At 30.9% G+C, this 13,474-nt stretch overlaps 1 protein-coding gene across 2 annotated transcripts in view; it reads left to right on the forward strand.

Annotated features, from left to right (window-relative positions):
* Positions 1 to 4,535: 4,535 nt before the first annotated feature.
* The window catches only part of LOC118181225 (uncharacterized), a 318,060-nt gene continuing 309,121 nt past the window's right edge, over positions 4,536 to 13,474 (forward strand). For both annotated transcript variants that reach the window (XM_035350312.2, XM_035350313.2), the window contains exon 1: positions 4,536 to 4,808. In XM_035350312.2, the coding sequence (XP_035206203.1) occupies positions 4,805 to 4,808 (4 nt within the window). In that variant the 5' untranslated portion in view covers positions 4,536 to 4,804. The remainder of the gene's footprint in view (positions 4,809 to 13,474) is intronic.

Genomic DNA, 13,474 nt, shown 5'->3' on the forward strand with positions numbered 1-13,474 from the left:
TTATTCTGTCCGTACGTACATATGTCAAGCAAAAACATCGTTAAATTGCATTCGATAGCGGCCAAAATGGATATTTTTTTTTTTTTGAAATATGGTACCCGGAATTTTTTGTGATTACAGTACTTCCTTTACTTTGTACAAGGAAGTAGAAAAGTACCGATAAATGCTAGTTGTGTCATGAGTTTCTGAAGTTAAGGTCACAATTGTACTTGGTAAGTTAAGGTGTTAGTTATATGCGTTCAGAGACCAAGTTGTTTGTAGGTTTGAATTCAGGCTGTAGTTGTAACGAATCATAACATAGCATCAAAGCAAAGTTGTGTGTACTGTAAGTTTTGTTCGAGAAGACCTCAGTTTATGTTATCATTTTAACTTTCCCAAAACCCACTTCTAGTAGTTAGTAGAGTTCCGTTTAAATTTTACATTTGTGTTGACAGTTAAGCAGGACTGGGAGCAATAATTTGCCAAGTAATAAATTCTGTGAAAGTTATTTCACACCGCACAAGTTAAATGTTTACACCTTTATAGACATCTTAAACTTCTTTTCATTTCGTGGCAATTGACGAAAGTTCCAATTCCACTCAATACGTATTGCAAATGAAGGAGCAGTTGGTGATGGCCGTTTGGGAAACTTTGTGAAACAATCGCTTCGTGTCTCGTCCGTTTCCATTCACTACCGCATAAACGAAGTACTTGTGTGCCATTTCAAGACTTTTCTAACGATGCTCCCTACTTCCGCAAGGTGTAACTTTCGAATAGTAACGACTCTTTCTCTGCAGTAAATTTCTGGCAAATAGTATCCACATAAAAATTTAGATGACGTAAGGGGGTGCATATTCCTATGTAAAAATTGTTTGTTTTCGTATTTATTAACTACCTTTAATGTTTGTGTAAGACCTTATAAGATATTTCTCCCGCCTTTTTAGCAAACCTTCGTGGTGTAATGGTCAGCACGCTCGACGCGTATTCGAGAGGTCCGTGGTTCGAGTCTCGGCCAAGGAATTGCTCATTTTCACGTCTCCTGCTTCGAAATAACCTAATGTCTCTTCAGTGGTGCCCGAACTAAAAGATGATGAAGGGTGATTCTCCACCACCAGGATTTGGCGCATGGGTCCCCTAATCCCCAGTCGCCCTTTAAAAAAGGGTGTATATAAGGTATTTCTCGCGCCTTCGTGGTGTAGTAGTCAGCACGCTCGACGCGTATTCGAGAGGTCCGTGGTTTGAGTCCCAAGGAGGGCATTGCTCATTTTTCACATCTTCTGCTTTCAAACAATGCTAATGTCTCTATAACCTTTCAAATCACCCATAGACTCTTTCTGGAGTACTTTATTATGATTGCTGAGTTGCGTAATCAAGAAGTCTTGGCTCTGGTGGAAAACGTTAAAAATCTGATTTTTTGTTAAGATCTCTCGGAGTGAGCATCGCTCCAGAAAACCAGAATTCAACTATTCTTGTCCTTACGGAGTTGAGAAGGCCCCCCTCCCTAGGATCTAGTAAAGTTGGTAGGATTCGGGAGACTTAATTTTATTTTAAAAGTATGTTGATTAAAGCATTTAATTATTACATTATATTTCTGTCTTCAAATGTATAGGAGATACAGAAAAAAATGACAGAGAAAGGAAGAGAAAAAAAGCAGAGAGAAAGGAGGATTCCTCACAATGAAAAAATTTTAGGTACCTAGGTAATACCTTGAAAAAAAGTTTTCATGAACATTTCAAAAACCCCTTAAAATATTATAAATTATCAGTTGTATAAATTAAAAGCCAAAATTTAATAATTTATATCAGTTTTAAACATTATTAAAAATAAAATGATTACTTGGACATCTCAATATTGCAGCAATAAAGATTTTAAATTATTAACGCGCTTATTGTCTTTAAAGTTACTGAGATTGTAAGTCGATACGACTCATTGATTTCCAAAGTATTTAAAAGTCAAATTATATATTTCACGGTTTGCTAATCACGATACGTTAAGAAGCGGTTATTTGCGAAAGAGCGTAGAAAGTTAATTTAGAGTCTTATGTTCACGCCATAACAAAACTTACCAAAGCACATGAATGATAAATGTTGCTTCTAATTATATTCCAGTTTTCATCAGTCAATTAAGGAAACATAATCTTGACTACAGATTTTATATTGCTAGGAAATAGGAATTGAAAATATCAGCCCCACTTCGAAGTGTTGAAATAAAAGAATATTGAGCTTTTTTCTAATATTGAATTTTTTTAACAAGTCCTACAGGAAGACATTCTTTCTCTTAAGCAGATAATCTTAAAATGCATTTTCATATCGATTAAATAAACGTATAGGGGGTAGTATTTATATACATTTGTATTATTATGGACCTATTTATTTATTTAATATATTTCTATACCAGTCTTCTTTGTATTTATGCCATGTATTTATTCATTTTTCTTAATATTGAATTTCTTGCCACTTGTATTTGTTTCTGTTCAACACTTTATTTTGTAAAATTTATGCTTGCTAACAGACTGATGCGGATATAGCTTAAAGAGCGAATAAACATCCATACTTACTTGAATATGGTAAAGTACTGAAGTGCTGTCTGCCTGAAGGAAAAGATGTCTTCGTGGAGGACTTCCTGAGAAAACCTGGCTTGTATTCACTCTACACACGACAAAACAAACAAACAACCTCTGTAGCCAAACCCTTCACCCATATTGGAAGACAGCTCAAACGACCAGTGTTCAACAGTTATATCGCTCGCCCGCTAGTGAGTTGTAAAGCATTTTTGCGACTTTTCCAACTTTATTGAGACAAATGAAAGAAATGAATCGTACTTCACTGTCCTAATTGAAAAAATTTAATGACATAAATGATATGAGTACACACTGTTCTACAAAGAAATACAAATGAGTTAAAATGAAATAAAACTATACATATGGAATAAATGACATTCTATATACAAGACATTAATGAAGTTATTAAAACTTTTAAATTCACGAATAAGGACATTAACCACCGAAAATGAAGAAGAGTAGGAAAATGAAGAACATAGAAAAAAGAATAACTTTTAAGAAAGCATTAAAACTTATTGACAATTTTTAACAATATTTTTTTTTTTTAATTTAGGAAATGGTGAAGGATTTATTGTAGTTTCTTAATTAAAATTTCGTATAAGCTAGCTGTTTATGGGAATAACAAGCAAAATCGTGTATCAAATTACTTTTAAACTAAAACATGCTTTAAATGTAATTTGCTTTTGCTCTACAAGAATTTACAAAGATATGTTTTTCATTAAGTATCCTTTTTCATTCATTATAATTATGCACAATTTTTAATTTTAGAAGTTATTATTATATTAGCTATATATGTAATGTATGTTGGAGCACGTGCGTTGAAGAGGAAATTTAATAGGTAAATTAAAATTTTATTTTTAATATCAATTATTATTCTTAGCAGTAATTTGCGGAATACACTCGTTAGAAATAATTTTTCAGCTAGAGAAAATAGTAAAATTTTTTAAACCTTAAATATTAAAATCAAAATTTAAGGTTCAAATATTTTTTTTAACTTAAAAACCACGACCTAAATGACTAAGCACTTAGCTGGTGAATGGGGAAAAGTGCAGACAGATATCTGCCTAACGGAAGAAGATTCCTTCGTGGAGGAATTTATAAGAAAACTGAGCCCACCAGCGGCCGAGCGGTAAAGATGCTGAACACTGGTAGTTCGGTCCGAGGTTCGAATCCCGCGAACGGGCTGGCTGCATGGGCGTTTTCGTGGTTTTCCCCATGTGTAACGTGTATACGAGCCAGTTTCCCTTAGAAAGTCCTCTACGAAGGCATCCCTCCCTTTAAGCAGATAGCCCACTAGTGTGCTTTGCCATAATTAAATAATGCAATGCTATGCAATAAGGAAAACTGTCTCACATTCTCCTTACACGTGAGGAAAATCACGAAAGCCATCAGATATTTGCTTCACAAAATTAATTAATGTACCTGTTTAATTAATGAATTATCTTTTTAATTAATGAAAGATTTAATGAAAAATATGTTAAAAATTTTATAAGAAATGCAGTTTATTTTACTGTGTATGCCACAGTTATATAAATTTTGATGAATTAATTTTAATTAAAATGAAAAGAGTTATATTTTAAAATGGAAATATAATTGAAAATAAAATTTAATATGAATGATTTAAATTAAATAATAACAATAAAAATTTATTTGTTTGATTTTAAAACAAGTTTTCGGTTTCGTGTTACTTAAGTCTTGTGAATAACTGTAATTTTTTTTTTATCATTTTAAGCATATAAATTTTTGCTATCCAGAGCTAGCAATTTTTTAACCAACTCGAATTTTTTTTCCGAAACAAATATATATTTATTATAAATAAAAGAGAAACTAGTAAGAATAAAATTGAAATTATCAGTTTGACTCTTTGCTTTCTATTGAGTGGTAGAACGTAGCTAGAAAGTCTCAACGCAACTACTGCCATCTGCCTGGGAGCGAAGAGCGCCCTCTGTAGTGATCCCACCGAATGATACTTCTTCCCGATGGAAGGCGATCGTCTGCAATGGCTACTTTAGTTTCTCGGTTATCACCGAGAGAAAGAGACGCTGCTCTTCCTCTGCGTACGATTTACCTGAACCGAGAAACTGATGGCTTGTGGACTACCCCTGTTCTGCTGAAACAGACACACAGCATTCGGTTTGCCAAGATTTTCGGCAACCACTTGCCCCAAACAATCGGAATGTTATGAGTGTGTATATTTCGAGGAGTTCTTAGCGTATTTTGTGTTCGACTGTTTTGTTTACTTAACGTTGGAGTCCAGCTGACAGTATGGGTAAGTAATGCTTTTTTTTTTTTTTTTTTTTTTTAACAGATTCTTAAGGCTTGGTATTGTTTTTCCTTAATGCGCTATTTATCCTGGGGGAACTAACAAAGCGAATCATTTAAAGTCAGTCTATCTCCATATCTGCATTTTAAAATAAAATTTGAAGTCAGGGCTGTTTTATAACAATAATGTGATAAATAAAATATGGAGTTCTAATACTTTATAATATAATGATCATGAAACTTCTAACTCTATTTTTGTGCATTATCACCTGAAACCAAAACAAAATGAAGTACCACTAATGAAATTTATGATTATGTACAGATTGTAGTCTTTATATAGGTATATTTATAGTTTTATTCGAATGGTGTTATATATTATGTTTCAAATTATGAAGGTTTTAAAACCGAAATTCCTTTTTTCATTTATTCAGTAGTAAATATTTAGTCTTAAAGGATGGCAACGATAGATATTCTTTTTTAGGAAGAGAAATATTTGTGGGATTATATCAGATATTTTTTATTTTTATATTATACTAGTATAGCTAGTGTAATTTCAATTGTCTGGCTAGTAATTAATACTAGAGATGAAAAAATATGTTTATTGCTTTTAAATCGTCTAGTTAGCTAGTCAATAAAAGACACCTTAAATTTGAAAGATGAATTAAATATCTTACGGTTTGTGGAATGGCGGTGGAAATGAAAATATTTTATTTTGTGGAGTGGCAACACATTCCTTTTAATTGCTGAATTAATTAATTAAATTTGAAAGTCAAGTATCTTGCTTTATCGAGTGAAAACACAAAGCTTTTATATCGGTGAGTTTTTTATCAAAAGTTTTAAAAATTCGAGCGAAACATGAATAAACTAAAAAAGCAAATCCAAATTAAATTTTAAATTCTGGCTACTAAGTGCATACCTTAGAGTGGAGGACTATGTGTGTTCAAATATGGTCAATCTAGGTGCCGCCGTTTTTCCATTTACATGCCTACATAAATAAGATTATTCATTATTTACATTACAAAAAGCCGTTATTGGTATCCAGTGCAGTATGCAGATTTTTCATTCAGCTGCGATATTTTAAGTATGCTGATCATCAGTCTAAGAAAGTGAATAATTTAAAAAATCATGTACCCATACTTTTAAAAACCATTTTGCGTCGAATATTATTTTATATCACTAGCGAGAACCTCATATGGGAGGGTAACCGTTTTGTGTGCCACCTTTATTTATTAAATATCATATTCTTCGCACTTGAACCATGAAATTAAATTCAACAGCAATATCACAAAATAATTTTAAAATGAGCCTATCTTTAGAATTTCCAATACACAGTCTCTGTGCGCTGGAGATAAAAACATTTTTTTTTCGTACAGTGTTGCCATTGCTTGCTTTGAAATCTTTGAGTTCGTTATTCAAAGTTTTACAAAGTATGAAATAAATAATAAAATAAATTCCAAATTTGCTCTTCCAGATGCCCATATGCGAGTGGAGGACTACATTATTTATGTTACCATTTGAAAAATATTTGAAACAGAAATTTATCGTGTAAAATTAAACATGCAAAACAATTTTCGATTATGTATGAACTTAGTCCTAAAACTTTACAGACACAATGCTTCTATAGAATTTTAGAACCAAATTTTGCAAACCATTGAAAATTGGAGGAAAGAAAAATAACATTCTTAATTCTTAGCCTTCAAAGTATAAGCTTCATAAATCTGCATAACGCTTAGCGAGCTCATAGAACTGCTTGATTCCTTCGGTAAATTTTATCTTTCGGAATACTGTTTAGTTACGGTTCTGAATTTAGTTCAGAATTCTTTCAGTGCTATTAAAATAATGATCTTTGAGGTGAGACTTCACTTTAGCGAAGAGAAAGTAGTCAGCAGGTGATTAAGGGAGGAGGTTGAGAATTGCGCTTTTTTATTTTTTTAATTTTATTTATTTATTTTTTTGGGGGGGGCTAGAAACAATTTGACGAGAAAGGAATATTATGATGGCGCATCGTTGTGAACCACAAACCAATTATTTGATTGAGTATTTTCAGGTTAATGTGCTGAATTCTTTTTAGAAGTCCGTCCATTACGTCTTTATAATATATGAAGTTTATCGTGTGTCCTATTCTATTATGCCTGTTCCTTTCCGAAAAAATATCATACATTTGGGCTTTGCTCCAGATTTTTGAAACAGAAGCTTCAGTGATAATTTCGAAACTTTTTCAACAAGCAATTTATTGTTATGCCGACAAGCATTTTGTTATTATTCTAACAAGCAGTTTAGTATTATTTAAAAAACCTTTCCTTTTTATTTGAGGGTCGTAAGCAAGTCATGTTCACTTACAGTGTGTTTAAAGATTCAACCGAATCAATCGAATCCGAATCAGTGACAGTAGTTTATTCAATAAATCAAAGAAAACGATTAACTGAGAACAAATTCTATCCATAGATAGCAGCTGGAATTTTAAACATGTTGAAAGGTCAAAATAATTTCACATATCGTTTGGTAATTATTCTAAAATTAAAAAAAAAAAAAAAAAGGTTAGCATTAAAACTTTGTTCAGACTCAGTATGCATTTCGCTTTCCTTCTTAAATGGACGTATTGTAGTACCTCTTGCAAATTAAGGATATTAAATTTTTTTCCAGTGTCAAATTAAAACTCAACTAAAAAATAAAAATCTGAAAGCTATAAATAAAACTATAAATAAAAATCTGAAAGCTTACAGATTGCGTCCAAAGGGTCGTTTTTTTAACGTTTTGTATGTTACCTTTATTTATTAAATACCATGTTAAATTGAATTTGACTATTCCTTTAGTTGTATCACCACGAACTGTAGTTAATATCGTTAACAGAAGAAAGTGCTTTTGTATTCTAAGGTCTGTTTAAATGAAAAGGTTGATTAAATCTTTCCACGACTTTGTATTTGTTTAGAGACCTAGCGATCAGTCGCTTCACGTCTGATAGGGGTTTGAATTCATTACCAGTTCCAAATCAAGTAAAACTCCATAAAGTGTTGAAAAGTTTACTGCACGATGTGCTTAAAAAATCTGATGTGGACAGCACATGTTTTTCTTGTACGGTCTATTAAATTACATATATTTTTTGTCACACTACGTTTAAACTTATTTCCTCGAATTAATCAACTTCATTAACCGAATCCTCAAGGCAAGTCGAAAATAACATCAAAAATCACAAATTTCGAAATTAAATATCCCGGTCAATTTTTGTCGTACAGGGAGTCAAACTTCTTGTACTTTCATTTTTTCATAATGAGTATAATAGTTTCGCAAATATAGTATAGGAACCGTAAGACTGCATTAAAAATTAGATTTCATTATTTGCCCAAAATTAATTTTTTTAAATGTGACTGCCACGTTTCGTCATTTAAACGCTTCTGTATTTTTGCTTCAGTTCATTTAAACTTATTTCCTCGATTTATTCTAACTTAATTAACCAATCCTTCAAAGCAAGTTGAAAATGACGCCAAAAATTGCACGCATAATATATATATATATATATATATATATGTGTGTGTGTGTGTGTGTATACACATGTTTGTTAAAATTTAAATTTGTTTAAATTTATATATGTGTGTGTGTGTGTGTATATGTTTGGTACTGCCAACTGCAATAAAAAAGGGAGGTGCACAACTAGATGTTACAGCCTATATACAAAATTTCAACGCTCTATGACTAATAGTTTTGAGTTATACGAGGTACGTACGTACTTACGCGCGTACGAAATCACGAAAACGACGTCAAAGGAAGAAAAATCCCTTTTGAAATTTTACAACTTCTTTTTGAAAGAAAGAGTTCTTTATTATGTCTATACGTAGAGACGTCACGCAGAAAAGTCGCTCGAATTAGTTCGGGAACACTCAAAATGGATATTTCTGTTGAAACACAATACCCGAAATCTTTTGCGATTACAATACTGCCTTTTTACTTTATTCAATTAATTTATTCAAGGAAGTAAAAAATGTACTAGCGATAAAAATGAAATGTCATAATAATTTATGCATTTCATTTCTGTGTTGCTTATTCCCACATTTCTGTTTCTTATATCTAATCAGTTGTGTAATTTTAAATATTTTGTTATTTTCTTAGTCATACAAATTGATGTTCAGAAAAGAAATACACATCACAGCTTTCAAAATTAAAATAAATTCTTTTACTTTTTTTCCTTGAGTCGATTTTTAATTTTATTTAATAGCAAATATTCCGCTTTTGTTTTTCAAAAATAATGCGTCCTCCCTTCTATCACTTAGATATTTCGTAACCGACAGCTTTGCCCATGGTGTACTAAAAGGAGTAAGTGTTAGACTGTAATCCTAAGTTTCGGAATGCGCGTTTTACTATATTTTTTGTTACGTTTTTACCACTATAAATTATACAAGGTAAGAAACGTATAACTGCTTTATTAAGTTCATACACGGTGTTGCATGTATGAGTTTGTATTATGCAAATTGATCTAGAAGCTTTTTAAAATGAAGTGAAAAAAAGTGTCAAACTTACAATTTACTTATAAATTGGGCGACCTTACTTAGGTTAATACTTTTGCGACTGTAGTTAGGTGTTGACAAATTCAGAGGATAACTGGATAAGTTCTGATTTTGAATTCCGACGAACGGGAGTTTGCCCAGGAGTTTCGTGATTTCTTTCTATTTACAAAAGAATTTATCTCAGAAAGTCCTTTACGAAAGAATTCCTTTCTTAAACAGACACATAGCGCATGCTTTGAATTAATGAATCAATTTCTTCTACGATCTCATCATGACTAACTAACCATCTTCTGCGAAGATGGATAGTTAGAGGATTTCATGAGACTTTCACTGGATGTAGCCAGTATAAATTTAATAAGTTAATAAAATCAATCGGCATGTAGATGTTAAAACACATGAACATATATCTACATATTTTCGCCGTCTACAGAATCGTGCATTCCAGAACAATCTTAAAAGTAGTAAGTTTTACAGTTAAGCTGACTATTTCTATAGTGAGTTAATTATACCAAACTCAAACACATAATTAATAGATTTATACATGATGAATATATGTTTCATTAATTTTTTCCTACAAATGGTTGGGCATTTGTTTTTAAGCTTTCCTTAGGAATCTCAAAGCCCTGGGTCATTCAGCCATCTCGTCAGCGAGAACAATGTCCAGGGTGCACCACAAGACGAGATATTATACCTACGAAGAGGAAGAGGACGATAACACAACTACGGCCAAGTCTTACACGGAAATCGAACTCACCCCCTTTGGTTTCGAAATAGCAGGCAGCCTTGGCTAACCACTATGTTAAGCATGGCCAAACTGCAGCTGTTTGACCCCTTAAATTCGAATCGCATTGCAACCAACAGTAGTTATATTTTTGAAATATTAATTTCATTTGAAACAGGAATATTATATGGCAAACTCTTTGAACAACCAGGTTCTAAATTGTTTCTTTAATTATATTACAGATATATTAATTTTAAGCATTTCAAACTGTTTTAAGAAGCACATTGTCAAGTTATCAAACAGAAAAGCAGGTAATTCTGTTCCTGCGATTTTTTGTTTTTGATGATGCGACTATTAAGAGTTTGTGACAATTATTCCTAATCTTACCAGTTGTTGACTTAAAATTACACTTTATCCTATCCAAGCAGAAAATTCAGGTTTTATTTTATTTTGTTAATAGTTATTTATTTATTTTTTGAACAAGCCTTTCCTTTACCTTCTTAATTTCCCACCTACGGTTTTCTACTAGAATGAGTTTTCAGTATTACTCTTTTTGAAAATAAGGTATAAACTAGTCTTTAAGCTGAAGTCTGAGTTATTTCAGAGAAGAACGTGTTCTCTCTTTTGGCCATGTTAATGCTATCAGTTAGAGCTTGCTATTCTAGGGCCGTATTTAATACGTGTCTGCTAGTATACGCTGCTGATTGTTAATCAAAGGCCAACTAAGCGAGTTTGATTCTGTGCAGCTTCGACTGATTAAATTTATCTGGTATTAGTTTAGTTTTATATTTTATATTTTGAGTTAAAGCTCAAGTTGAGGCTTCTTGTACGCCCGAGAGTCGTAAATCTATTTTGTAAAGCTATTTTGGGTTGGAATTAAAGCGTATTTTAACCCTTCTTCGGAGTTGTAACTTAATGCACAAGAACTCAGCGAAATGGTCGCTAGATAATTGTACCAGTGTTCTAGCTGTCAAAGAACTGTGTTTCAGCTAAGATATTCCACATGAATACGAACCTCCACGAAAGCATACTTCTTCTTATCCACCTCCTTATTGATTGATTAAAAGCGTGACGACTGCTGAATTAAATAACGTGAGGTTTAAAATTACAAGAAAAAATATTATAATGACTACTTAATATGTGTTTATCCAGCTACTCAAATTTATTATACTCAGAATTTTATTTACTTTGCGATGAAAATTATCTTGTAAGAATACGAAGAAAATTATGATATGTAGCTGCAAATTCACTAGAAAAAATTATCCGGTTTCCTACTACCAAAAGTTAAAAGGTAATGTGTAAAATTGTTATTAATTTAAAAAAACACACAGCCAAAAATTTCATAATATGCGTTATAACATTAATTTTTTTAAAGTTTTTTCGGCAGTCAGACTAGAATATTGTAGTTTAATATTAATGTTACAAAACAAACAAACAAACCAAAAAAAAAAAAAAGAGTCGCTCTGCTTTACGCATATAATTAAAAATAATGTTTTGTTAAAATTTAGTACATTGCAATAAATACAAGGTATTATGAAGTTACATATAACATTAAAAGTGTGCTTTAATGGTGCAGTTATATATAAAAAATACTTATTTAAATAACAGAATTCATAATAAATTAGATATAGAATTTCGTCAGTTAAAGCTATTAAAATGAAAGAAGATAAAAAAATGAAGCAGGTATTTTCCTTTTAAGCTTCTCATTTTGTAAGCAAAGTGTAATTTTAATTTAAAAGATAAGCTGAAAGTTTTATGCTGTTGACAACAACAGTTGACATGGGTTGTTGGGTGGTGGAATTAAGTCGATATCGATGCTGATTGCTTTCTTTCTCTACCAGCGTTTAATACTCAAATGTTAAATGTAAGACGACAGACTGTTTCTATATAATATCACAAATATTTTAATGCATATTAAAATAACAGCTAATAAAAATACACTTCTAAAAGTATCCTTTTTATCTGCTTTTGTTGAGTGGATAATGAAAATATACATTTTTTAATTACGAACTTTTTCTTTTATATATGTATATATATAATATTAGATAAATAATTAAAAATGTTATACATATATTATTTTGCATAATACTTTTAAGAAAAGCAATAAGGCAAATGTTAATTCCAAAAATATGCAACGCGTTTAGATTTGAAGCTCCAAAAGCTTGTAAATTAAGGTAAAAGATATGAAGTAACTGTAATACACCTATTAAATTCACATCAAGAAAAGATGGAAACACGTCTCTCGGTATGAAGTTTTGAAGAGAAAATTTTTTTAAAACATTTCTTCTAAATAACATTTAATTAAGACTTTTCAGGATTTTTTCGAGTTAGTAGGCTCGATTTCTGTCAACAGTACTATGTTTAAGCACTCACTTTTAGAATCAGACTGTTAGACACAAAGAAACATTTCAGAGTTTTGAATTGAAAGGAATTATTTATTTCTATTGGCACATTTAAAATTCCTGTTGTACACATAGATAATTTTAAAGGTTTTAAGAAATAGATATTTATTTTTGAAATGGAAACTATAATATAACTAGTCATTAAGAAAATAAAAAAATTTAATTGACAAAACAAAAAGGATTATAAAACTGCAAAGCAGCTATTAAAACACGTATGAGTAAAGAAAAAGTACACAACGTTAGAAAACAAAATAACTGATACAACGACTCTATGGGTTTTTTTATGTTTTTCTTGAAATGCATTTTTTTCAATATTTTAGTACATTTTTATAAATTTCTATCCATCAAACAAAGCTAGAATTTTATTTTATAACATAACTTACGTATTTGTATTCAACGAAGTTACTTAATTTTATTTCTATGAAGAACTGTATTATTGAGTCACTGACTTTATTTAAAAATCTGCTTCATTTTCAAAGTTTTCAAATTTTTCTGTAAAAAGATTTTCTAGTTTTCAGTACTTTTCATGATAGAAGAATAAAAATAGTTTAGTTAGAATTTGTATAGATTTACTTAAAGTTTTCAAAATATTTATATACATCAATAAAATGTCTTCATTCTGAAGAAGAAAGGTTTGTTGTGTACCCACATGTGACACATTTGATTTATGTAATTACATTTTAATATAGCTATAAAATTATAATAAATTATATTATGATTTTTATTTTAATATTTTAACATATATAACTGTGAAAGAGAAATTCATTGAAAAATAATCGGGTTACTAATTTAGAAATCAAACAACAAAAATCAGTCAAACAATGCAGAAAACAATGCAGTCAAACAATGCAGAAAATCAAACTAAATTAAATATCACATTGTTTAATATGCCTTCATTCATTAATCGTTTCACTTAACTACGCCTGAAATGGCAGAAATTTCTTAATCACCTTGGTTCTTTGCTTAAATGTAAGTGTAAAAAATTGATTCCCAATTTCATTCAAATCAAATCTAGTCAAAAACCTTCCAGTCGCATTTCAAGAATTCTGTT

This window comes from Stegodyphus dumicola, chromosome 4 (genome assembly GCF_044657685.1).
Source record: "Stegodyphus dumicola isolate Sdum_Otavi_A_Nest chromosome 4, ASM4465768v1".
Lineage (NCBI taxonomy): Eukaryota > Metazoa > Arthropoda > Arachnida > Araneae > Eresidae > Stegodyphus > Stegodyphus dumicola.